This window comes from Gymnoscopelus braueri (assembly GCF_963280865.1).
Source record: "Gymnoscopelus braueri genome assembly, chromosome: 1".
NCBI lineage: Eukaryota > Metazoa > Chordata > Actinopteri > Myctophiformes > Myctophidae > Gymnoscopelus > Gymnoscopelus braueri.
Window position 1 is genome coordinate 38,173,709 of NC_137603.1, and position 24,347 is coordinate 38,198,055.

General features: G+C 39.2%; 2 protein-coding genes across 3 annotated transcripts in view; both read right to left on the reverse strand.

The window, feature by feature from the left end:
• The window catches only part of trip4 (thyroid hormone receptor interactor 4), a 77,214-nt gene extending 76,373 nt beyond the window's left edge, over positions 1–841 (reverse strand). For both annotated transcript variants that reach the window (XM_080430220.1, XM_080430219.1), the window contains exon 1: positions 687–841. In XM_080430220.1, the coding sequence (XP_080286346.1) occupies positions 687–766 (80 nt within the window). In that variant the 5' untranslated portion in view covers positions 767–841. The remainder of the gene's footprint in view (positions 1–686) is intronic.
• A 7,106-nt stretch (positions 842–7,947) lies between these two features.
• LOC308096732 (neuronal acetylcholine receptor subunit alpha-7-like) lies at positions 7,948–22,508 on the reverse strand. Its single transcript, XM_080444163.1, has 9 exons — positions 22,375–22,508; positions 21,973–22,017; positions 20,804–20,913; positions 19,556–19,635; positions 15,966–16,133; positions 15,173–15,367; positions 11,317–11,403; positions 9,587–9,696; positions 7,948–8,976 (listed from the first exon to the last, which is right to left on the reverse strand). Exons 1-9 carry the CDS (start codon positions 22,468–22,470, stop codon positions 8,440–8,442), a joined length of 1,428 nt encoding a protein of 475 aa, XP_080300289.1. The 5' UTR covers positions 22,471–22,508; the 3' UTR covers positions 7,948–8,439.
• Positions 22,509–24,347: the final 1,839 nt, after the last annotated feature.

The window sequence follows — 24,347 nt, forward strand, 5'->3', positions numbered from 1 at the left end:
GAAAATAGCAGATCTACAAGCTCACAATGCCTCGTGCTTGAACTTGTATATCTGCTATTTTTGGCTAAAGTTCTCCTCAGAATAGGGATGAACTTAGGGTTCAAGTAAAAAAAAAAGAAAAGGTTATCCTATCACACAAATATTTGGTGCCCCCCAGCAGTATCTCTGAGGACCCCCTAGGGCATTCAGGTTCTCAAAGTGAGGTCCTAGAGGGAGTTCCAGGGGGTCCCCAGCTAAATGATAGATTAGGCACCAAATGGACCCTTATGGGTCTGTAACTCTGAGAGTGTACAAATGGAACCGTTCCATTTGTACACTCTCAGAGTTAAATGGACATAGATTTTACAATATAAATTGCGGTCCAAGTGATAGAAATGCCATTAAATGGGGGTCTGTAGCCCTAATGCATCTCAAACTGGGGGTCCTTGAAATTAAAATGGTTGAGAATGAGAATCACTGCTAGAGCCGTAAAAAATCTTCTCTTATGGGGGTCCCTGGCATATCTTTTGAAATGGGGGTCCGCGGGCTAATAAGTGTCAATTTGGGGGTCCTTGACATGAAAACGTTTGAGAACCACTGCCCTAGGGGTCCCGGACCCCCTGTTGAAAACCCCTGTTAAAGGAGTGCGTCAGCTAACTTTTCTGATGCACCCAATCTCTACTGTAAAATGTATACGTTTCACTTACTGGACGATGTCTTCGGACGCCTCCAGCCCAAAGCTGTTGTGTAACTGGTCAACACACCAGCGAAGCAAAGCGTCCGACATGTCGACAATGTAAAGCCTATATTTAATAACAATAAGGAAATGTATGCTGTAGTGTAATACCAACCAATACGCCGGTTGAATAACACCGATGCACGTATGCTGAGTGCGTGGCAACAGCGAATTGTATCCTGCCGAAAACAGTGCAGTGCATGATGCATCTAAAGGTTCCGCCCCTAGCCCTGTCAGTGTCATATCATGACAGTCATGGATGAACTTCAACCTGGTGTTTGCATTTTCTCTCTTTTTGTCCCGTACATCTACATAAACGTTCAAATTTCAAATATAAAGTGCTTAACCTATGGCCACAAATGTAAAAATTATCTACGAGTCCTTGAAAATACCCATATCTTCCATTTTGTTCAATAAAAAGCATTTTAATCAGATTGGTGGCCATTTTCTTCTAATTTTCTCCATATTCTTTTAACTACGCGACCCTATTGGTTGGGAGGTGTACTGCACTGTGAAACATTATAACTCTATAAAAAATGGTCACCAATCAGATTAAATACTTTTCATTGAACAATATAGAAGATACGGGTACTTTTTAGGACTCGTACATAATTTTGACATCCGTGGCCATAGCATAAGTACTTTATATTTGAAATTTGAACGTTTATGTAGATGTGCGGGTCAAAAAGAAATAAAGTGTAAACACCAGGTTGAAGTTCATCCATGACGGTCGTGACAGACGATGGTCGTGTGATCCATGGCTAGTTCTGCCCCCTGGGCCCTGATTTATAGGACACCAAACTGAAAAACATCAACTGGCAGTTCGCCATTAAAAAAGGTGAGTTTTAAACTTTTCTGTGAAGCATTTTTCACATTAACCTTGTAATAGTAGAAAATGTCGAGGTACCGGTTGAAGTGGGTGTACCTGTTTGTCACAGTCACTGGGTGGCAGTGTAAGAGCATATAGTTCTCGAATGCACTGACACCATGGACTGACACCAGAGCTATTCCTATTTCCTATCCTAATCAGCTGCTCTTGCTCAAAGCCTCTAGGGCAGGAGTCTTCAACGTTTTTCAGTCCAAGAACCCTTAGGTGAGAGAGAGATGAAGCAGGGACCCCCACAACATATTGTATAAAATTGTGTTACAGATTAAACTTTTTCATAGGTTTCATGGTCAAATTATAGTGAAAGTTGTTGTTTAGTCAAATATGTAGGCTACTTTAGTTAAAGTAGGCTTGGAGTAATTGCTTCAAAAATACTTAAGTACTCAAAAGTACAAATTACAAAGTACATTTAATTTTTATTCAATGCATTTCTGTATTATAATATATGATAATAGGCTAATGAAAATATCAGATATACAAGTTCATAACGCACCGTGATGATAAGTGGTTAATTCATAATGTAGGGGCCTACTTTTTCCTTTCCTAGAAATGTAGTGGAGTCAAAAGTACAAATATCTGTATTTGAAATGTAGTGGAGTGAAAGTCATAAGTGGCATAAATAGGCTCAAGTAGCCTAATAATCAAGTAATACAGATACAAGTAGCCATAGACCTAAATGTACTTACTGCCCACCATGGCTAAAGGGGCTGATATCCATACTGACTACAACACAATGAAGTAAATTAGATTGTTTTTCAGATGACTGATTGCTGCACAAAGCATGCCAATGTAATTTATGCTCCTTGAATGTATTGCCTTTCTCTTATTGATCTCCTAAATCACATTAATGATGCCAACATGCACCGCTGCAAACATGTTGTTTGTCGTTGTGATAAAGAGGACCCTGATAAGAACAAAATGCCATGCAGGTTCTCCTTAAACACCATACCTAATTCAGCCTCATTTTGTCACTACTGCATGGGTCCTCAACAGGGGGTCCGGGACCCCTAAGGGGGTTCTCAGAGTTACACACAAATCTTTGTGTGATGTGTGATTCTTTGTTCTGTTGAAATCTGCTATTTCCGGCGAAGAGATTTGTGTAGGAAAAGAGAGAAGACCAAGTACAGAGCCGAAGGTCAAGTTTACTAAGTCTTGAGTTTGAGGGTTTAAGTGGTTAAATGTCTAAAAATACACATTAGCATGAATACTACATATTAAAAGAATGTGTAAACCAATAAAGAAAAAATATGAATTTACAAAACACTGATGATAGTGCTGTGAAACAAGTCTATGTAATCTACGAACAAGTTTAATCTGAAACAACATTTTATACAATAGGCCTACGTAGTAGGGGTCCCTGCTTCATATCTCTCTCAGCTAAGGGGTCCTTGGCCTGAAAATTTTTGAAGACCCCTGCTCTACTGTTTTGTCTCAAAACTAAGCTAGGCTACAGCATGAAGATAGCAGTTAGGGGTTGTTTTTGTATTTTGGTTCGATAAATTATCTCGACCACTTATTACTTGTCTTGTGGACCTCTGAAGGAAGTCTTCATTATAACCTTGAGATGCGTGACCTTCTGCGCCCACAATTCTCATCTATGACCCTCCATGACTCCCCTGTTGTTCACTCTGAGCTGCCGCCAATTTTCCGTACCATCCCTTTCAGAGGAGATAGTTACATCTATTGAAGTCTCCACTTAAAATGTACTTTCAGTAGGCAATAGCTTTCTGTGATGGTTCTATCTTTCTTTACCCACACAATTTATTTTATTATACTGTTTTTTCATTGCTTTTGCTTTTTTTTGCTTCGTTCAATTCAGTTCGATTTTATTATAGTGCCAAATCACAAGTTGTCTCAAGACACACTATTTGTTTTATTATGTTTATTACTGTGTTTTGTTTTAATGCTTTTATTTTATTGCTTATTTTATTTACTTCTTCAACACTTCCATGGTAAAGGAAGTGTAAAGGACCTAGAAGCAGTTTCCTAAACAATGGGACCCACTTTTGGGTTGCAGAACCATTTTTTATGGGTCACGACTCGTGAGTAACTATCCACTTTTGTACTTTTCCAATATTACAAATAAAATGTAGGCCTATATTATTTCAAAAGATTGTCAGAAATAAAATAAAACATTACTCAAAGGATTTCAGAAATGTTCAAACAATCAAAAATAATTACAAGAACGGTTGCCCCGGGTAAAATCTAGCGACATCGGAATGGTCGGAACAGTCGGTACTGCAAATCCGGCGACCTCGGAACGGTCGGACCCACCAGGTATTTCTGGCCACCAGAACCTACTCAGCCACGTTTGAGACTAGGGGGGGTTACGATTCTGTCCCTATCGGAACGTAACTCGAATGGCACTAAGTCGGCTGAAGCGGATTTCGCCACGTTTGGCACGGCAACTCGCTCACCTGAGCTCGCTCGGCGGTGCCTCTCGTGGCTTCAGAGAGCGCGCCTCGGTCGTTGTAACAGTTTTTTGCCTAACTTCCTATCTTAATGCTTAATTGCTTAATTTGGGGGGGGGGGGGGGTGATTTGGGGTGAGCGTCCCGGTTACCATCTGAAATGAAGCATATAGATTGGCATTTCATATTTTTGTCAAAAAGGGGGCTTTTGCTTTTGGTTATCAAAACGGAATAAATAAAGTTTTTCCAGCACAACAAATGTGGGCTTCTGCATCTACTATGACATACAGTAGTAGAAGACTAAGTGGGCATTATGAGCCTTGAGCATGTTTTATTATTATTTTTTGGCTTCAATGTGATGGCATTTTCTGAAATGTTAACAGGGCATTACATGCTATCTTGTTATATTGAAATATCTTCTCATTACTTAGATCTGTGAGTTGTGAATTGAAACAAAAATAAATAATGATGTAGGCAGAGGAAAAGCATGGTTATTTGACAGAAATTAAATAACTGGAGTGACTGAATTTCTGGAGCACATACTGTTAGACAACACATTACAGAAGGGGCTTTCAACTGACTGTGAACCAGGGACCACCATCCTGAGTAAAAATCAACCTGGGGACCACTGTCGAGTGTGGATATGGGCTAAGATTCTATTTCTTTCCTAAGTTGTACAGTCTGTCAATTCCTTAGAGACCTAGAGAAACCTAGCCCTGTACAATTCTTCAGTTAGTCTGGAATAAACACTCAGAGATACATAGTTCCAATTCATTACTTTTACTGTAAGCTCTGGGAATTCTGCCTGATAACTCATCCAAAACTTCACAAGGGACTGCGTTTCATGTGCCTCTTCAGTGGCTGTGGCTCTTAACCACTTAAAACCTCTATTCTTAGTTAAACAGACCTGAGTTTTGGAACGCTTTTTTCCCCCTCTACACCAAATTTGCTTGTAGATCTGCTATTTTTGGCTAATGTTCCCCCAACATATGGATGCTGGGGTTCAAGTGGTTAATGAACTGAATGAACTGGTAATTCAGCTTGAATTACTTTCTGAATTGAAGCACAAGCCACCTCAAATGACCACTGATAATGATAATGTATTTAATTCCACTGTCCTCATATCACACAAATACAAAAAAGCTGTTGTGGTCTAAGTTTATATTTAAAAAATAAAAAAATAAAAATGATGTACGGTATATATATATATATATATATATATATATATATATATATATATATATATATATATATATGCATGGTCAAGGACCTCAAGCAATACCTTCACGGACCACCAGTAGTCCACTGACCACCAGTTGAAAACCCGTAAGTAGGTGGGGGGGACAGTAGGATTACAAACTGATTTGCAGCATATGTATTTTCACAGGAGTAGTTTACTTTTAATGGTCGAGAAAAAAAACTAATGAGGAGGATATTATATTAAAAGAAAAGAAAGAAAAGTAAACTGAAAATCTGCTTTTTGACAACCAGACAATTGGCACATCTTTGAACTACTGTTTTTAACAAAAATGATTTCTTTAGTAGTTGCCAATTCTGCGGCCAAGCACTTCTTTTATCACAAATCTACTATATAAAGTACAAGTTGTGGCGTCTGGGCGGGTGGACAGATTTTGCCCAAATATGGACAAAAGCAAATTGGTGTTGTTTCTTTTGTGTCTGACGTAATATGCCCATATATGGAGATTGCTGACAGCGCAAGTAAATTATGCCGGAATATGGACATAGCGAGAGAGAGAGAGGGGAGGGGGTGCGAGACAGGGAGAAGGGGAGAGAGAGAGGAAGGGAGGGAGCGAGGGAGGGAAAGATAGCCTATTTCACCCCCACCACCCCCCAATAACCAGGCCAATGCTGGCTACTTAAACCTGAACACGTCGCAAAGCGACACATCAGCCCAATAACTCTGGCGTGCCAGGCAAGCTGATATTGTAATCATAAAATGTAATGGTCATCATCATGATTCAAATGTGATGTTTGGTGATAAAAAAATTGCTTTTTTTTTACCTCAGCAAGAAATAGCATTGCTTTACTGTACAGTACACCATCTGAAAAATAGCATTCTAGTACAACATATAGGCTACACAGAGTATAATATGGTAGTTATAATAGAATCAATACTGAAAAATCACACAAAACAAACAGAACTAACATTAGATATATTAGAGTTAATGTTAATGCACAATTGACACAATGATCAAATTAACAATGTTTATACATCACTTTACACATGAGCTTTCTTGAGAATTATATAGTGAAAATAGTTATACATGTAGCTGGGGGGTTCAAATTCAGTTCTACTATAGCCACTATAAAGTTAGTTACTGTATTAAACAAGGCAAAGGCTTTTCATTTTCAATGAATTGCTCTAAAATGTAAGTCCTAGACTTAGTTGGTTAAATATGTTTCCATTTTACTGTGTGGATTTTTTTCAAGATGTCATCCTTTAAACATTTGAAGAAAAATAATCAAGAGGGGTTATTTGTCACATACTCATACAGGTACAAGCAGTGAACTGCTAATGTGGCACAGTGCCATAGTCCACAAGACTGGGCTAACAGCAACACAGGAACAACTACAACAAAAATACTGGATATGATATGAAAAAGTTAAAAAAAAGAAATAACTAGAAAAAGTGCTCCTCGGAGCACAGGTCTCCGCCAGGTCAGGTAGGCTATTGTGGCCTCCTGGTGGCGCTATAATAGGCCAACGTGAAAAGGGTGCCATTTCTTCTTAGGCCTTGCACGACAATCGGACACTGACTGCATTCATGATTTGAGGAAATTTGTTAAAAACATGTGTTTCGCCAAATTAGACCTGTTGGTGGCGCTATAACAGGCCAATGTTAAAAGGGTGGCATTTGTTCCTCAACAAAGTGTGAATGTGCGTGCAAAGTTTGAGCGCAATTGGACGGTGCGTTCATGATTTGCGGAATTTTGTTCAAAACAAGCCAATAATGCAAACTTTAGATGTCAATCTTAGCCAATCAGTATGGAATATGAAAAATTAAACACATCCGTCGTGATCACATGACTATAGAGATCATGTGTACCGATTTGCGTGAAATTTGGATAAAATTGGAAGGAGTAGTATAAAATAATGTGTTTTACATAAGTCGGCCTCCTGGTGGCGCTATAAAAGGCAGATGTGAAAAATGTAGGGCAAAGGTTTTTCCTTGACCTCTAGGGAGTGTGCATACAAAGTTTTACACAGATCGGTGCAATTATAGGTAAAAACACGAATCGGCCTGTTATAGCGCCACCATGAGGCTGATTTGAAAATTTTCAAATGGTAGTTCTTCCTCGGCCTAATGGGAACGTGCGTGCAAAATTTCATGCTGTGTTCATGATTTGAGGCATTTTGTTCAAAACGGAGCACTCCTGCAAACTTTGGAAGACATTTTTAGCCAATCAGGATGGAATATGAGAAATCTGAAAGACTTTTTTCGTTTAATGACTATAGAGATACTGTGTACCGATTTGCGTGATTTTTGGACAAAATCTGTAGGAGTACTGTCAAAAAATATGTTTTGCACAAATCGGCCTCCTGGTGGCGCTATAACAGGCCCATGTGAAAAATTTGGGTCAGAGGTTCTGAATTGGCATCCAGGGAGTGTGTGTGCACAGTTTCGCAGCGACCGGGCCAACGGTGCCTGAGATTAGCTGTTCACAGACAGATGGACGGACGGACACACGGACACACAAACAAACAGACACACGGACGGACAGGGGGTAAAACATACTCTCTCGCCATGCCTTTCGGCCTGGCGGAGACAATAATGCTTGAAAGTAAGCAAGTCCAACTAAACATACAGTACTAAAGTGAATACAAATTATTTAGCATCAACAAGTTAGTTTTTAATGCTAAATCTGTGATTACATCCCACTATGAAATTTAGAAGGGAAAAAAAATCCTTCTGTTTGGCTGCATCATTATTTCTCCTCAATAATAATCAATCTGCAATTGCATATGTGCATTGGGCATTGGAAGGTACTGACGAGGCAGATTTTTCCAGGCAGGGGCTGAAGAACCTGAATATCTTTTATTCAACTTCTTTTATAATCTAGTATACTCTAAAAAATGACCCGCACACTGCCAGCTTATTAAAGCGCTCAAATAAATCTTGCTGGCAGTGTGTGAGTAATTTAGTATTATTGATGTTGCTCAACACTTTACCAACGCACCTGATTTTAGAGAAGAGTTTGCGAAAGTTTTTTACTAATATTTATATACTCTAAAAGTTAAGCTGTTTACTCGCATTTTTGGCAAGTCTGGGCAGAGTTGTGGTGTGTGCATTCCCGGAAATCTGCACGTAGTTGGGGGCACACACACGTCCCCTGGGTATGGATGAGTGTACTATTATTTTCTTGCTGTAGCATTTTCTTTCTTATTGTTGATGTAAACTCAGAGTCCTCAGGAGAAGAAGTCTTTGGAGATGGCCTCTACAAAGTTGGGTGCTGCCATGAGGATTCCGATGGTGCAGAGGATGGTGAAGAGAGAGAAAGCCATCAAACAAAGCCGGTCAATAACAGATGCAGCAAATTTCCACTCGTTGCATAGACTCGCCTCCTCGTCTTGGTCACGGAAGCGCTTGGCAATATAGCGCACCTCATCCAGGATCTTGGCCACTTCTGGCTCCAAATTACCCACTGTGGAACACTGTCCCGTAGGGAGGAGTACCTCCTCCTCACCTACTCGGCCAAGCAGCCGCCCACTGAGGACTCCTGAGTCAGGGGAAGTGGAGGCAGTTGAGCAGGGCATGCTTTCCAGACGACGGTAGTCGATATACAGCATGTTGCCATTGGTGGAGTGGGATGCAGGGGTGCTAGCGTTGAGGTCCATACTACTTAGTCTGCTCTGTGGACCATCGCAGGCTGAGCGTACCCGGGCCTCACCTGGGCGTTTCATCCGTAGGAACCAGGCACACCAGTTGAGAAGAATAACTCGGGTCTTTGAGATTAAACATAACAACAGTCAATCAATTTGGAGGTTATGAGCTTCAAACTTTATCCCCAAATAGTGTAAAAGCACATACAGTATCCACACAACCAATACTACTGTTGGTGCTAGGACAGAAACCACAGGAAAAAGAAGTAAAGTCTGCACACTAGAAAATTCACCCATAAAAATGGATTAATATTATCACCAGTCACCACATGTGACAGTTCGAGCGTAAGCTCTTCATTAGATCGAGGTCATATGAATACTCCTGAACCACAGCAATGAACCAGGGTCTGATTTAGAGCTTACACTTTAACTGTCACATGTGATGTAATGCATGTGTATGGGAACACAGTGTAGAGACTTTATCTTTCTTCTTCAAACATTCTAGAAAAGACATTTTATATAACTCAATATATGTAAAAACGTAACCTAAAGCAAAAAAAGGACACACATCGTTGAAGTATAATTTGATTGATATACTACTAGAAATTGCCTTTCTCAAAGGCAACATGCCAATGGTGTATTTCTAATGCAGTCCAGCTCTTGGCCATTATACTAGAAATTGTGTATGAGGTTGTTAATCTGAGATAACGGTTCAAAATGGAATGACACTTACCCACTTTGGCATCTTGCCTCCATCAGGGTCATGGTGATGGTATTGTAAGACCACGACAGTTGCTATTACTGAAAGACCAACAATGACCATTGTGGTGGCAAAGTATTCAGCTGAAGGAGAAAATGAAAAACAGGAAGGGAATATGTAGTGAGGATGGGGGGAGGAGGTCACACAGAGAAAACTACTATATGTGCTCAGTAGACCTACGCCAAGGTGACAGTTTGTCTATAACTATACTGTAACTTTATGATGCATGTGACCCGTTTTCCTGGGCCCATGGTACACCTTTTTTCAAAGTACTGTGTCCTTATGTCAATCAGATGACATGAAAACAAACTTCCCAAATATGTTAATAACTGCTTGAGATAACAGACAAACAGACAGGGGTGGAAACTTTACCTCCTTGGACCTTTGTGGAAAAAGAAAAAGGGAACAACTTGACCATGCAATGTCAGTGTTGAAGAGATGGAGGCAAACCACTGGCCCTGAACATTCATTGCTTAATGATTTCCTCAATAATGATTTCCTCAATAAAAATCAGAGCCTAGCCTTCACTTAATGTGGCCCACGGGTCAATATCCGAATACTGATATATATTACTTATTTCAGCTGTTCGAGTTCCAATCATGCAAGTTTACATGACCCGTTTTAATTAAGTACATTGTTTCGTCGCCTTGCTAAACTAATGGCCTTAGTCATTTTTTGAGGAAAATGATATTTTTGCCTAAGTCAGCTCCTCATGACACTGGCCACCTCTGGTAAAATCGCCCATCTCCTAATTGAAAAGGATCATGCTGTTCACTCCCCTTTTAGTATAATGGCCTAACTCCCTAGTGTGACTTAGGCCAAAATAGGCCTTTTTTTGGCCTAAGTCACATGGTTTTGTGACTTAAGCCAAATTATTTACTGATTTAGGCCATTCTGCAAAATGTTTTGCTTATTTTTTTGGCTTAAGTCAGATTTAATCCTATTTAAACCTATTTAAATCTCTTATGTTACATAACTGACAGACAGTGTTATTTCTATTTAAATAGTCATAATTTGTTATAAACATTTTGGTGAAATGATTAAGAAATATCCTATAGTTTTGTTTTGGATCAGTTTTTAATTTTTCCTGAAAAACTTTAAAAAATGACTTATGCCATTAGTTTTGCAAGGCGACGGTATTAAACTGTATTGCTTTTTTGTGCCCAATGTATTTGTATTGTTAATAAAGTTAATATAAGTATGTTACACTGAATAATCATTGTTATATCCCTTTATTATTACATGTTACCATTATGGGCTGTTTGAGTGATGGGTTTACACAGTATATATACTGGTGATGAGAGTGCCGGTATGCATACGCAATGGGCCCCCGGGAGTGAGTGTGGACATTTAGTGGCCCTTCCTCTCTCCATCATCAAAGTTGCCCCTGGCCTAGCCCATAAAATAAATGTCACAGTTCAGATCCCAGCAATAGTCAATGTGTCTCATAAGTTTCTTATGAGTGAGTAACTGAAACCTTTTGCTTCTCGTACTGCTTCTCGCCGACCAAGCACTCTGACTCCTCTAGTAAAATGGATAGATGTATTTTTGTCTCAGAACCAACAGACCAAGCACTCTATATTCATAAAGATGAATAGATAACATTAGAAATCTCAGTTTTTCTAATGTAATTGAACACAATTAATTGTTGAAGAAAATGACAACACAATCTTTCTCATGGCTCCCCGAATAGCCAGACTTACCTATTAGAGGCACAGAGTCAGAGGTGGCAGGCATAATCTCTGCAACCAGCAGCATGAAGACTGTCAAGGACAGTAGGACTGTAATACCTAGGAGAGAAAATACATGCTGACACTTCACCACAATATTCAACAAAGACACTTTCCAATCACAAATTTAGGAAGTCATAAGAATATTTATTGAATGGTCACACAACAAAACATTATCATAAAGTCTTCAGTCGGCAGTGATCTACTTAGAGTTGAGTCCATATAGTTTAATTGAGCAATATTTGTTAACATGAATACAAATCTAACTGTTAAATTATTATCCTCTCTCTGTTATATCACACTATAAGCACACTAAAACACCCTGCATTTTAGAAAATTCACAATTAGATATTTGCAGTTTCCTGCATTCCACGTGTTGCATTAATTGTCATGCCAAGTTACTGTATTTTCAAATTCATCATTCACAATATTGCTTCAGAGGGTTTAGCTAGAGCTAGTATTGTACCTCACCGCCCAGACGTAAGGGTGGGACAGAGACAGACCAAGAAAAAGTTTCACTAATGAACTGGCATAGCTAAGCCAGTGGCTCTTATGGAGATATTACCGAGGGACTGAAAGTCTCAGAGAGATTAAGAGGAGGCTTTGCACATCTTCTCTTCTTACATCTTTCTTTCCATTGCTATGGCAACTGCTGCCTCCTCTTATCTCCAAATAACTATGCTTTCAAAGTTGCATACCTTAACATTTCAAAATGTTTTGAGTGATACAGTACCTGAAAGGTGACATATCTCAAATCATAGTAAAAATTCCAATCACAATGTTGATATTAACAGTTAATCACATCTAGACCAATATTTCTCCTTCTCCACCAACAAACAGCCAAACAGCCTCTTACTATCTTAGAAATAAATAATGGCACACACTGCAGGGCCATAATGTTGGCATTATGTGCTTGTGTGTGCTATGCTCAATCCATCATTGCAAAGCTCACTTTGATTGCTAAATGCATTCATATACTAGAATATTGCAGGAGAACCTTTCCCTAAGCTCTAACTTGCTGCTTTCAACACATTATTTTGTTCAATGACAGTTTTGTTGTACGGAATTAAAGCTATGATCAAATGGTGCTACAAAACATAATTCTCAATGTGCGTTTAACATGTTTCATCAAATTGGGAGATGCGTGAGGACACTGTGAGACAGGGGCGCAGCCATCCCCACATAGAGAGCTGGCCACCCAATCGATTTTGCTAAAAAAAATGTTTTAAATAAATGTATTATTAATTTTTGGTTAAAAAAATCGGTAAAATCAGGCAAAAATAAGAATTAAATAACATAACCCATAACCAAAGAACGCCCAAAAACGCCCAATATCCGCACATTTTCACGCGTGCGAAGCCCGCACGGGTCGGGCACACATGCACGCGCACGCATGCGTGCCCACCCGCTCCTGCTCAGGCCCAGCCTATACTAGCGTTCTGGCTGCGCCGCTGCTGTGAGACACACAAGAATCACACATCGGATTCTCACTCACTTGTTAATTAAGGAAGCCACCTACACTATAAGCTTCTAATCTTTTGAGCCAGAACCAGCCGTATAAACCCCAGTTCACCTCCCTGTACTGTACAGTAGGTAGCCTACTCTCTTCACCACAGCAAGAGCATGAAGTGAGCAGAAGCATTCAGGCAGACTGTGACAACTGAAATAGGACTTCTCAGTCCATTGAATTGTAAAAAATGAGTATGAGTTGTAGAGTTCCAAATTATCCACATGTGCCTGACTTGAATCATATAAGTACAATGTATCATAAACCAATACTTTTTAACAGTTGACTTTGATCTGTAAATGATTTAGAGTAACTTCATCATGATTACGTTATTATTATTATGACATTTCTTAGGGCAGCAGGAGCGGACGTTTGTTTTCACCCGTGTCTGTGTGTGTGTGTGTGTGTGTGTGTGTGTCTCTCTCTCTCTCTCTCTCTGTCTCTCTCTCTGTGAGTGTTTTTGCAGCAATTCTCTACTACTGTCCTACTACTACACGGTGACGGATCAGTGTCAAATTTCAAGGAATCCCAGAATATTTTTCAAACAGAATGAATATACAATAAGGCAACAGCAAATACCTGACAAGGAATTCAGTAAAATACGGGGTGTGTTTATAGCACAATGTACCAGAGAGATCATAATTTAACCGTGGCATTTTTTACTTTCTGTAACAAATATTGCAGAATGAAAACGTGATGCAGTACTAAATGCCTAAATTGTAAATGCTCCAGCAAAGCATCAGAGTGCAACGAAGATAATGCTTGAGTGAGTAAACTTCAGTATAGTAAATGTCATGGTCTGAAAAACAACATGTCAAAACACAGAGCATTACATAAGTCTGGCTGTGTCATTCTTTATGGTTGCATAAAAATCCCTGGCAGTTCTTCCGATAAACACTACTGGGGAAGTTTGTCCAGTAAACAGCAAAGATAAGAAAAGAAAAAGGACATAAAAGATGTGAAAAGACTATAAAAATAACTGATAAAGAATGTATTCAATCAAGATTGGAAAAAGCAAGCAGTGGAGAGTGTTAATGAAAGATAAATTGCATTCTAAAGGTCCTTACACACCGGGGCGAATTCTTCATGCGAATAAATACGTTTTTTTTTAAAACCTTATAAAGTCAATGCAAGCGTCCACATCAGTTTCGCGAAGCGAAAAAGCGTCTTTTAATTATTCGGAACGAGTCCGAATTTTGCGTATATTCGCATATTCGCCGGTGTGTAAGGACCTTAAGAGTGCAGAAGAAATTTACATGGAGATATGAATTAGAAAAGCCTTTACTTTTTCAACTATTACAATGATTTCAGTGATTACAGTAATTTGAATTATTATCAGATATTTCGAGTCATTAGGTTAAAAAACCTGGATGTTTTCTGCACAATATATGCAATCTGCAGTCTGTGTTCAATAACAAGTGTATCAAATTGGCTACGCTCAACCATGTGTGGGTGACTTTACATCGGGTTATAACTATGGTTTGATATAATTGAAGCTACGTGATAATTTAGCCTACATGATATCAAAGTATTGATCTACAAAGTTAGAGAAGTTATTGAAGACAAGGAATGACACAAACTAGAAACTAGAAAAAGCGCTCTTCGGAGCACAGGTCTCCGCCAGGTCATGTAGGTTATTGTGGCCTCCTGGTGGCGCTATACAGTAATAGGCCAATGTGAAAAGGGTGCCATTTCTTCTTAGGCCTTTCACGGCAATCGGACACTGCATTCATGATTTGAGGCATTTTGTGGCAAAAATGTGTTTTGTAGACCTGCTGGTGGCGCTATAACAGGCCAATGTGAAAAGGGTGGCATTTCTTCCTCGGCCTAGTGGGAATGCGCGTGTGAAATTTCACGGAAATCGCAAGCTGCGTTCATGATTTGAGGCATTTTGTTCAAAACGGACCAATCCTGCAAACTTTGGAAGCCAACCTTAGCCAATCAGGATGGAATATGGAAAATCGGACAGATCCGTGTTAATCACATAACTATAGAGATACTGTGCACTGATTTGGCATCCAGGGAGTGTGTGTGCACAGTTTCACAATGACCGGGCCAACGGTGCCAGAGATTAGCTGGTCACAGACAGATGGACACGCGGACACACAGACGGACGGACAGGGGGTAAAACATACTATCTCGCCATGCCTTTCGGCCTGGCGGAGACAATGAAGCAGCATGGTCAAATAAAAAAAGATTGTCCCATAAAAATGTAACATTCTGTGTGTGTGTGTGCGTGTGCGTGGGCGTGTGTGTGTGTGTGTGTGAGCGTGGCGCGTGGGCGCGTGCGCGTGCGTGTGTGTTCACTTCCAGCTCCCTCACCCAGTGAGATCTTTTCCCCAGAATCGGCTGGTAGCAGGAAAACCAGCAGGGCCAGGGTGGAGATAAGCACACAAGGGAGAAGAAGATTGAGGCCATAGTAGAGGGTCCTCCTACGCATCACTATGGTGAAGGTAACGTCAGGGTAGGGCTCCTTACAGCAGTCATAGAAACGCTCATTCCTCCGCCCAGGAACCTCTGTAACGCAAAATTAAATATGCAGAGATGGAGTGAAATTATCATCTTGGAACTTGGTTAACTTTGGCGGAGGAGACAAATGAAAGCCAAGTGCTGTTGCAGTGAAAAGCTTAACTAATCTATCAAATCTGAATACAGATCACCCAGACATTGATCGAATGCCCAGGTGACAATTCCTTCATGACATTCTAACCACAGCCTTATTTACACAAAAAGACAATGATATCCACAAAACATACCGCCCCAAAAAACTAATGCTGCAGGGTCCTCGCCACCGGGGTTATTTTGGAAAGCAACAACGTTTTCAGATATGGTATTAACTTACTCAACATTATGTATTAACTAAAATATGCTGCCTGCGTTGTCAAAAACACATTGTGTGGTTATTTTGAAAAATATACCAGTGAAAGATTATATGAAAAATAACAATAATAATAATATTGTTTAATTGGAAAAAAGTTACACAGTATATGACTTTAAGAGGGAATACAATTTTAAAGATTTGAGAAATTCCTATGCTCAAGCAACAAGCTACTAAAACATTCAGTTCTTATACTGTGAAACCATTTCTACCTCTTGGCCCATCATTTCCTCTTACCCACAAGGTCCCACTCTCCATTGGCAATGTAGCCAGTAATATCTGCCTCTATCATCTGCAAGTCCAGGGACCAGCCCCCATATGTCCAGGAACCAAACTTCAGATCACATCTTTGAACATCAAAGGGGAACCAGCGCACATCAATATAGCAGGTGCTCTTGAAGATTCCTGTGGTTGGAGGTGGAGGAACATGAAAAGACCGAGGGGAAGGCCAGAGAAGTCTGCTCAACAAGGGACTGCTATGACACTTGACAATGAAAGGATACAGAGAGCTGTAGGATTGCGAGGAAAGAGAGCTATATAAAACTACACAGTATGAGAGATAAAGCAGGAAACTGAATGACTGATACAGAACAGATAAAAGAGTGTATTCACCCCAGATTGGAAAAAGCAACCAGCGGAGAGTGTTGATGAAAGATAAATTACATTCTAAGAGTGCAGAAGAAAGAGAATCTGTAAATGGAGATATAAATTTGAAAAACCATACCTCCCAACAACAGTGAAAAATCACAATTACTAGAGGTTGGCCAATATTACATCAGTGGAATAGTAATAGGAAATAATCTATGCCCCTATTACATATACAGTAGATATGAGCGGGAGGGAGAAAACAAAGATCTGTCTTGCAGAATGACAAAGAGGACAAATGCTAGAGCAGGCATTTACTGCAATGGAGCTTCATTGGTAAGACAAATGCCAGGAAATTCAATTTGGTGCCTATATGGGGGACATGTCTGCACATCTCGTTATTCATTTTATATAACCTGAGTTGCTTTCAGTCAAGCTGCATGTCATAGGTCTGCGGTGCTGAAGCAGTGACCCACTTGTGCTTTACAGTATGTCAACGGTATTCATGGGAATTCATTTGTTGGAAGGTTGAGAAGCAATTTGTTGGCGATGCTGCAATCAATCCAGCGGATATCCAATGATGGAGCTATTTATGTGTATTGATTGAGGCAGGGCGGGCTGTGTTTCTGCATAGTAAGGGGAAATGGAGGGAAGAAGAGGAGTTTGCCAGGGAGCAAAGCGATCACAGGGTTTGACAGGAAGGCCTCTGAGTTAATTGTGAATCTGCGTGCATGTATGCGGAAATGTGTGCGTAGAGCGCGAGTGCATCTGTGTGCAGATATATTGCTTGTGCTGTGTGTATGTGTGCACAAGTTATACGAGAGAGTGACAGAGATAAAGTGCATCTGCGTGTGTGTTTGCGTGCGCGCACGACACGACGCCTGTGTGTGTTAAGAGTCTCATAGATCTTTAGACTCGATGACCTAGGAGTAGTGGGTCACTAGGGACTTGCTCAGGAAGGCACTACTACAGCACATTATTTTCAGGGTTGTGTGATGTTTCTTTTATTAAAACAAAATGAAATTTGAACATTTGTGGTCTGGCTATTTCTAAAAATGTATTCTCAAATGAGCTGTCCTTTATGCTCCCCTTAGTGACGTCACTGTAAGGCTGCTTGTTATAATCCCACTCATCAGGGAGAGAACATTTTCTCTCGTCCGCCATGTTTTTGTGCACCGCATTAAAACCGTCAATGCTTTTTTCTTTTCATTTGTTTATCTGTGTATATAAAAATATTGATTTCTAAGTGAATCTCTTAGTTGCATTGGTGAAACCAGCACCATTGTGAAGCAGTTTGTTTATATTTAATACAATATATTTTTGTAAAACAGCATATCATTTCAACTTTAATTGGACTGTATTAACATGCCATGTGACATCACCACTTGAAGATTTTAAATATTGAACACCAGTCTACAACTTTCACTGATGAAGACGAAATGTGTTGGTGAATCCATACCTTAATAAAGTATTTTCATAAGGCCTTGGATGCTATTATTCAGACTTTTTTGGAGGTCCATTAAAAGTAATCCCTTATCCCTTAAAAACCCTATCCTTGAAGAGCACCTGATTGTTTTACTTCCACAGTACTATTGTTCTTAACCGAGCACAGCCCTCCCATTTTTTTTCTTTTACTGTTCCTTATTGCCAAGAGTAGAAGGCATTAGAAGAATTTGATGACATAGTATTATGTGCTGCTTTCAGAGACAAAAAAAGTTATAATTGATTAGCATACTAAGCAGCATACTGAAAATGTGCCCAAACCATTAGCATTATAAGACAAAGGCAAACTACTTGGACAACTGCAGACTCGCTCCTCATTTTCTACCGCAGTCTGAAAACGTGCCTATTCAGATTCTAACTCACCCCCTAGCACTCCTTATTCTTTGTATCACTTCTTTTTGCCTGCCTTCATATTTTGATAGATGCTAGTTATGCAGATTTATGTTGGTTAGTTCTATTTAGACATTTACTGTTTGCTTGTCCACAAATTCTAAGTATGTTATTTAGACAGCATGTTGTTTTGACAGATGTCAGGGGGGATGATCTGGTATCCTAGTTACTTTGCAGCACTATTTTTTGCGCTCTATTTACTTGACCATTTACTCCATTTTACTGTCGATTGTTGACTAGGGTCACTGCCACTTACTCAGATCTTGCACTTGGTATGTCGCTCTGGATAAGAATAGAGCATCTGATAAAGGCCTAAATTGTCAATTATAATTGTACTCTTTTAAACAGAGCACTTAAAAATAATTCCATACATAGGCTACACATGTATCCTATGTATGGTGATTGTAGTGTACACTGATATCATTCACAAAGTATTTCACCATTAATGTCCTATTAATATCCTAGTTATTTCTCCATAACCTAAGTATAATATCTTTAAGTCATTTTCGGGAACTCAATCCCACAGGCACAAGATCTCTCATTCCACCTTCTTATTAACACATTTCCAGGTTAATACGATATTGACCTTAGTGACACCACGGCAGCCATTTTGCTCTCTGGGGTGGGTATGTGTGTGTGGGGTTCCCACCCTAAATATGACGTAAGAGCAAAATGGCCACTGTGTGAATATGGCCAATTGTATTGTGCAGAATAAGACCTTGAACATGTCTACCTGAGCAAAAATGAAGAGCTTTCAAAAGTCTGTCTTTCTCTTGCTGACAACCTCAACTGTCTCCTTGTCCCCTTGAATGTTGACACTAAATATTAAACCTACAATATATCCTGGTTCAGTCCAGGAGTTTACAATCTCAACAGAAACAACCGGAGGGCCCTAATGTTGACAGCAGAACTTAGCATGGTCTGAACTTGCTCTGTGGGAGTGTCTAGTCACGTGCAATGGTGCTATCTACAGGATGGTAAATGAGGGCGCTATCTGTCAGCGCCCGGCGCAAACGGCCTTGAATTAGTCATGACAACCGTGGATGTGTTTTTGGGTGTGTTTTGGGCGTTACAATAATAAAACCAATCAGAGTGTCAGGTGCTATCAGCAGCTCAGTGGCTGAGAGCTGAAGACACACAGAATGATTTTCTATAGTCTCTGCATGAAGTGAAAGTACGTGAGCTTAAAATCTACAGGAGCAGCATTAATAATATGATATACTGTAATGATGTGATGTGAAATAAAGACTTGTCATGATGACATTTGTTTCTCTTTCTACTGGCTCTCCCACTTCAAAACTTGTTATGGCACAACTGTTCAGAATTAAATTGACATTCTGTAGGCTTACCTGGAGGTAAGTAGGAGCAAGATCCTGAAGAGTTGACCAAAATGTTGGTGTGGAAAGTAGGATCAAACCTCTCATCTGCACTGTTGACAACATTAATTACATCTGTGTAACAACTAGTATACATATGAAGTTATACATGCCAATTTAATTGATTAATGAATGAATTGATTTATGTTTTTATTGACAATAATGCATATACATGATCATATATTTGTACATACTGTATCTGTCAAAATGATAAAACAAAACAAAAGCTCAATAGCTTATCCAGGAATCCATTGTGGTTCTTTGAATGCAAATGTGTTTGAAATAATAATCCATCATCCATGAACATATTTGAACAGCCAACCTATCACAAGTCCCACATGAATTCAGACTGGCCACAAAACACACGTGAAATACATTGGCTGTTATATTAAAAGGGTATGTTTTTCTCTATCTTATTATTTTGCTAGGTTATGCACAATGGCACGCCTAAGCAACAGATTCTATAGGCACATTACGGCAGATCCCAAGAGAAGCCTTATTCAGAAGCTATACCTTGTGTTACTGCTTCCCACAATTCACTATCTCTAATAATGAACTCCCAAGAGGTTGATAGAGGAGGTTGAAATGTAGTTGAAAGAGGTATTTAAACAGGAAAACACAGTGGTGCTGTGTCAAATCTAGTCTAAATCTAAAGCCATTGTTTTGTTCTAAGGGACAATGACAAATGGAAGTACTGTCATTAATGGAGGAGTAGCAAGCCGCGCATGCTATTTGTATATTATATATTTTAAGAATTGTCATTTATATGACCTTTTCCAATTTTCTATATTTTTTCCACTTTACTATACAGGGTCATTTCTTTTTCAATATGATTTATTGGCCCAAAGGAAACCATTCTCCTGCAGATTATTAAAACAAAATTATAGGGTACAACTAGCCTTGAAATAACCTTCTTTCAAATGCATTGCTTTGAAATTATGCAATTGTGTTTAAACTTTAAACTGTTGGAACAGCACTAGATAATGCTTGTTTTAATATGCATAATGGTGTAACCCAAGTACAGCATGTTATAATGAGTGTCGTTATTGTTGTTGTTTTGTCAAATTAAAATCCAAATACTAAAGTGCCATAATGCCAGGGTATTAGTATGCCAGTAAAGCTGCTTGGAAAAAGTTTTGATTATATTTTGGGGGGGTCTATGGCCACATACTGTAGGTTACTGTCCATCCACAATTCCACTCCGGTAGACACATACTGTACCTGTTGTAGAGCAGAATGTCTGGCTTCCAAATAAGATGATCAGGAAATCTCACATTGGTTACACCTGGGTAGTCAGATGCGTTCCACTGGAGGTAATAATCATTCCAGTACTGTGGGGTAGAGAGACATACCGTAAAATGCCTATCATCTCACACGTGCATCCTTAAAGCTAAACTATTCTGATATGGTATATTTGACCATTTCTGATGCTGGATGAGTCTAATCCATTTAGACCTGTGGGCGATTCTAAAAATGTCTTCTAAATCCTAAACGTTTACTGAAAAACTTATGTTGCTATATAGCTAAAATCTAAAATGACACAGATGCTTTCAAAGTCCACCCTCCTTAGCAAGCACACATGCCTGCATGTGCACTAACATCTGAAGCTGGTATTTACACCTCATGTATTTCTGCAGTTGTATATTTGCTTTTCTAATGGTCGGGAAACTTTGTGCTGCTGTGATAAATATAATTTTGTAACCTAAGGTAAGTGGCCTATCAAGGTTATGTGCAAAATTATAGGTATGACATAAAGGATAAATTCTCAGATGTGACAAATTGATGATGAGTGAGCTTTGTCCCTCAAAGTGGCTCCACAATAGACAAATTTACTAGCAAACTACTTGACTGCGTCAGCTTGATCTAAACTGTCATGCAGCAATTACCTGGCTAATGCATACAGTAGAAGTTAAAATGTTAATGATCAGTATAGGCTACATCATAGTTTACAGTTAATGCTGCATTGTGCAATATTTGTGATAACCACAAGTTCTGAAAATAATACGCGCTGAAGATTTCACTGAGACATAACGTTACCAAATATGTGCACACACCGGGCATCCATGGTTTTCCTTTACTCTTTTTTCTAAACCATGATGTTATGAAATGACTGATTCTAAGCTTCTTCTAAGACTTTGGGCTTCCCTCCCTGAGCTGCTCTGAGATCTATTGAAACCCCTGAGCTGCTCTGAGATCTATTGAAACACCTTTGCACCTCCCTCCTTGCTCATCCACTCCCACTTTCTTCCCTCTATGTATATCCGACACCAGATGACCATTAGTAGTTAAGTTTGTCTAGCTTTGGTTGCTACAGTCTGTTTGGCGTGTGTGAAGGGGAGGCTGGCTTATTTTGACACGCAACAGCATACTGTAAAAAAATAATTTCTTACCAACTGTAGCCATATGTTAGTTGTCAAAACCTGGTTCTTCTCATCCTGTTTGAGAAAAAGTGCATTAAACAAATATAGTCGTTATCTTAGTTCATGAAATTGTACTCCACAGATCCTAGTTTAAGACATGTTCATGGCAGCCATTTAAACAAAATGCCAAGATGAACGTCTACTTATGACCAAATCCAAACTGTATTTATGCAAATTGACATTAACCTCAAAGCTTTTCAAATGGCATATGCCTACTTGTCTAGTTGTGCTGAACAAGAACAATTCAATTGTTAATCTATGAGAAACATCTGTATTAGTGTAGGTAAAATAATCTATGTTTAAATTACATTATCAACACTATGCAGGCTTTACAAATCTATGTCGTCTCTTCTCCGTCTTAGATTCACCCACCACATCCATGATTTGCATGAGGCTGAAGCTGAAATGGACGGTGAGAGTGTGCGTGTCATTGAAGACAGGTCTCTCCAGTGGGTTGTAGTCAGCCATTAAGTCCCTGTATAGTCTGTGCTGATGTTCCCCTTGATGAGAAACTATAACCAAAAGAGACAAGCAACGCAATAGCTATCAATGCATGTTATTTGGACAGCACTAAAGATAACAAATAGACAAAAACATTACACTTCAGAGAGGAAGATGCTATTCATTGAGCAATTCACATTATTCATTTGCGTATTATTATTATACTCACATCCATTTTGGCATACAAACAGATGATTTTCTACTGTGCTAAAACATACAATACAAGCAACATAGCCATTCCCACATTTCTTTTTTCTTTTTTTGATTGAATTAGCTTGTTGGAGAATTTCATGAATGAATAACTTCATTTCAAAAATCACAGGAAGCGATTGTCTAACAAACTAGAATTAGTGTTCTCACAGTGGCTTTAAGAGTCCTTCAATGGAATATGTTTCCAGTCTCATAGAATTCATGAATGATTTACTTAATTTCAAATAGCGTGGAAAGATATTGTCTGACAAGAAGCTAGAATTGAAGGCAAAAGGCACTGATAAATACATCTTTGTCTCAGTGTTCTCACAGTGGCTTCAAAAGACATTTATTTTCCAGTCACAAAGTCTGCTGGACGTGCTGGTTCAGACAAAGCAATGATTCATGGATAATTCTTGGACAAAATGATATCAACTTCACTGTGTAATTTAAAATAAGACAGGGTGCTTTAGCACCCTGTCTCCACTCCTGATTAATGTGGCATTTTGGCAGCATCTAACTTCACTAATGGACAATTTTTTAAAACACCTATGGGAAAGCACTGATTTGGCTGAGAGCATGGAGAGCTTTCTGTACAGTATGCTAATGTTTGTGACCTGAGATGAAAAGCATCCTCTGTTTGCTGTGTCTCTCATTGTATCCTGTTCTTTCACAAAAAAGTCTCTTAGGGCAGAGCGATAAAAGATTGTTCCTGTCTATGGCTGAGTCAGCATTGAAGCTGACCCACCTCCCCCCAAAATCTCCCATAATCAAATTTCAGTGTGAGCACCTGCCATCTGCAACATGGCATGAATGCATTATTGTCCAAAGTTGGAGCTATAAAATACAGTATACGAATGTCTTGTATTTACATGGAAAGCATATATTTGTACTAAATCAATTGTAATAAATTCAATCAAATAAACATTGTTAAATGAAGACAGTCACGTGCACCAATATTAACTTGTGTGCATGTGCTTGCAAACAATGCTTGCGCTTACATGCACGTAACACACGCACATACACGCACACGCACACACACACACACACACACACACACACACACACACACACACACACACACACACACACACACACACACACACACACACACACACAGCCCATCACTTCTCTCTCTATTATCCCTGACTGAAGTGTCTACTGTCTATATAGAATAACAGAGATTGTTTTCTTTTTATTTCAAATGATTTTCAAAAAATTAAAATGTATAAATTTAAAAAAATCTAACCTTTTTTGAAAGAATTTCATAAATAAATATCACAATGCATTGTGAGCTTGTAGATCTGCGATTTTCACTAGTTTGGGTCTTGAGGGAGACATTTCTCGAGCTAAAAGGTTTGGGAACCCCTGGTCTATATAACTGTGAAATCTACAGCTAATGTTTTCTTGATCTAGTGAAGCACAGAGTTTTGGGAGGAAAACAGGGGTGAGTTGTAGAGCATATCGGCCTATATCCATCCTAGCCAATACTTTACATGTGATCTAGCCTAGTTTTCAAAGACAGTTAATCAAACTTAAATACATTTAAACTGAAACAGACTCACTCTTACATTATTCATACATAAAAGTTCAGTCATCAAAAAAAGCACTGGAAGAAAATAAGGACCAAACTAAAACACTAGACACTATAGCCA

What these genes read in the sequence shown, in the direction of transcription:
- LOC308096732 (XM_080444163.1), bottom strand. Translation starts at nt 22,470, where the DNA reads ATGGCTGACTACAACCCACTGGAGAGACCTGTCTTCAATGACACGCAC. An exon ending in TGGGGAAAAGATCTCACTGG is followed by an intron (nt 11,404 to 15,172) that starts GTGAGGGAGCTG and finishes TTTCTCTCCTAG; the next exon opens with GTATTACAGTCCTACTGTCC. An exon ending in GAGGCAAGATGCCAAAGTGG is followed by an intron (nt 8,977 to 9,586) that starts GTAAGTGTCATT and finishes TTAATCTCAAAG; the next exon opens with ACCCGAGTTATTCTTCTCAA.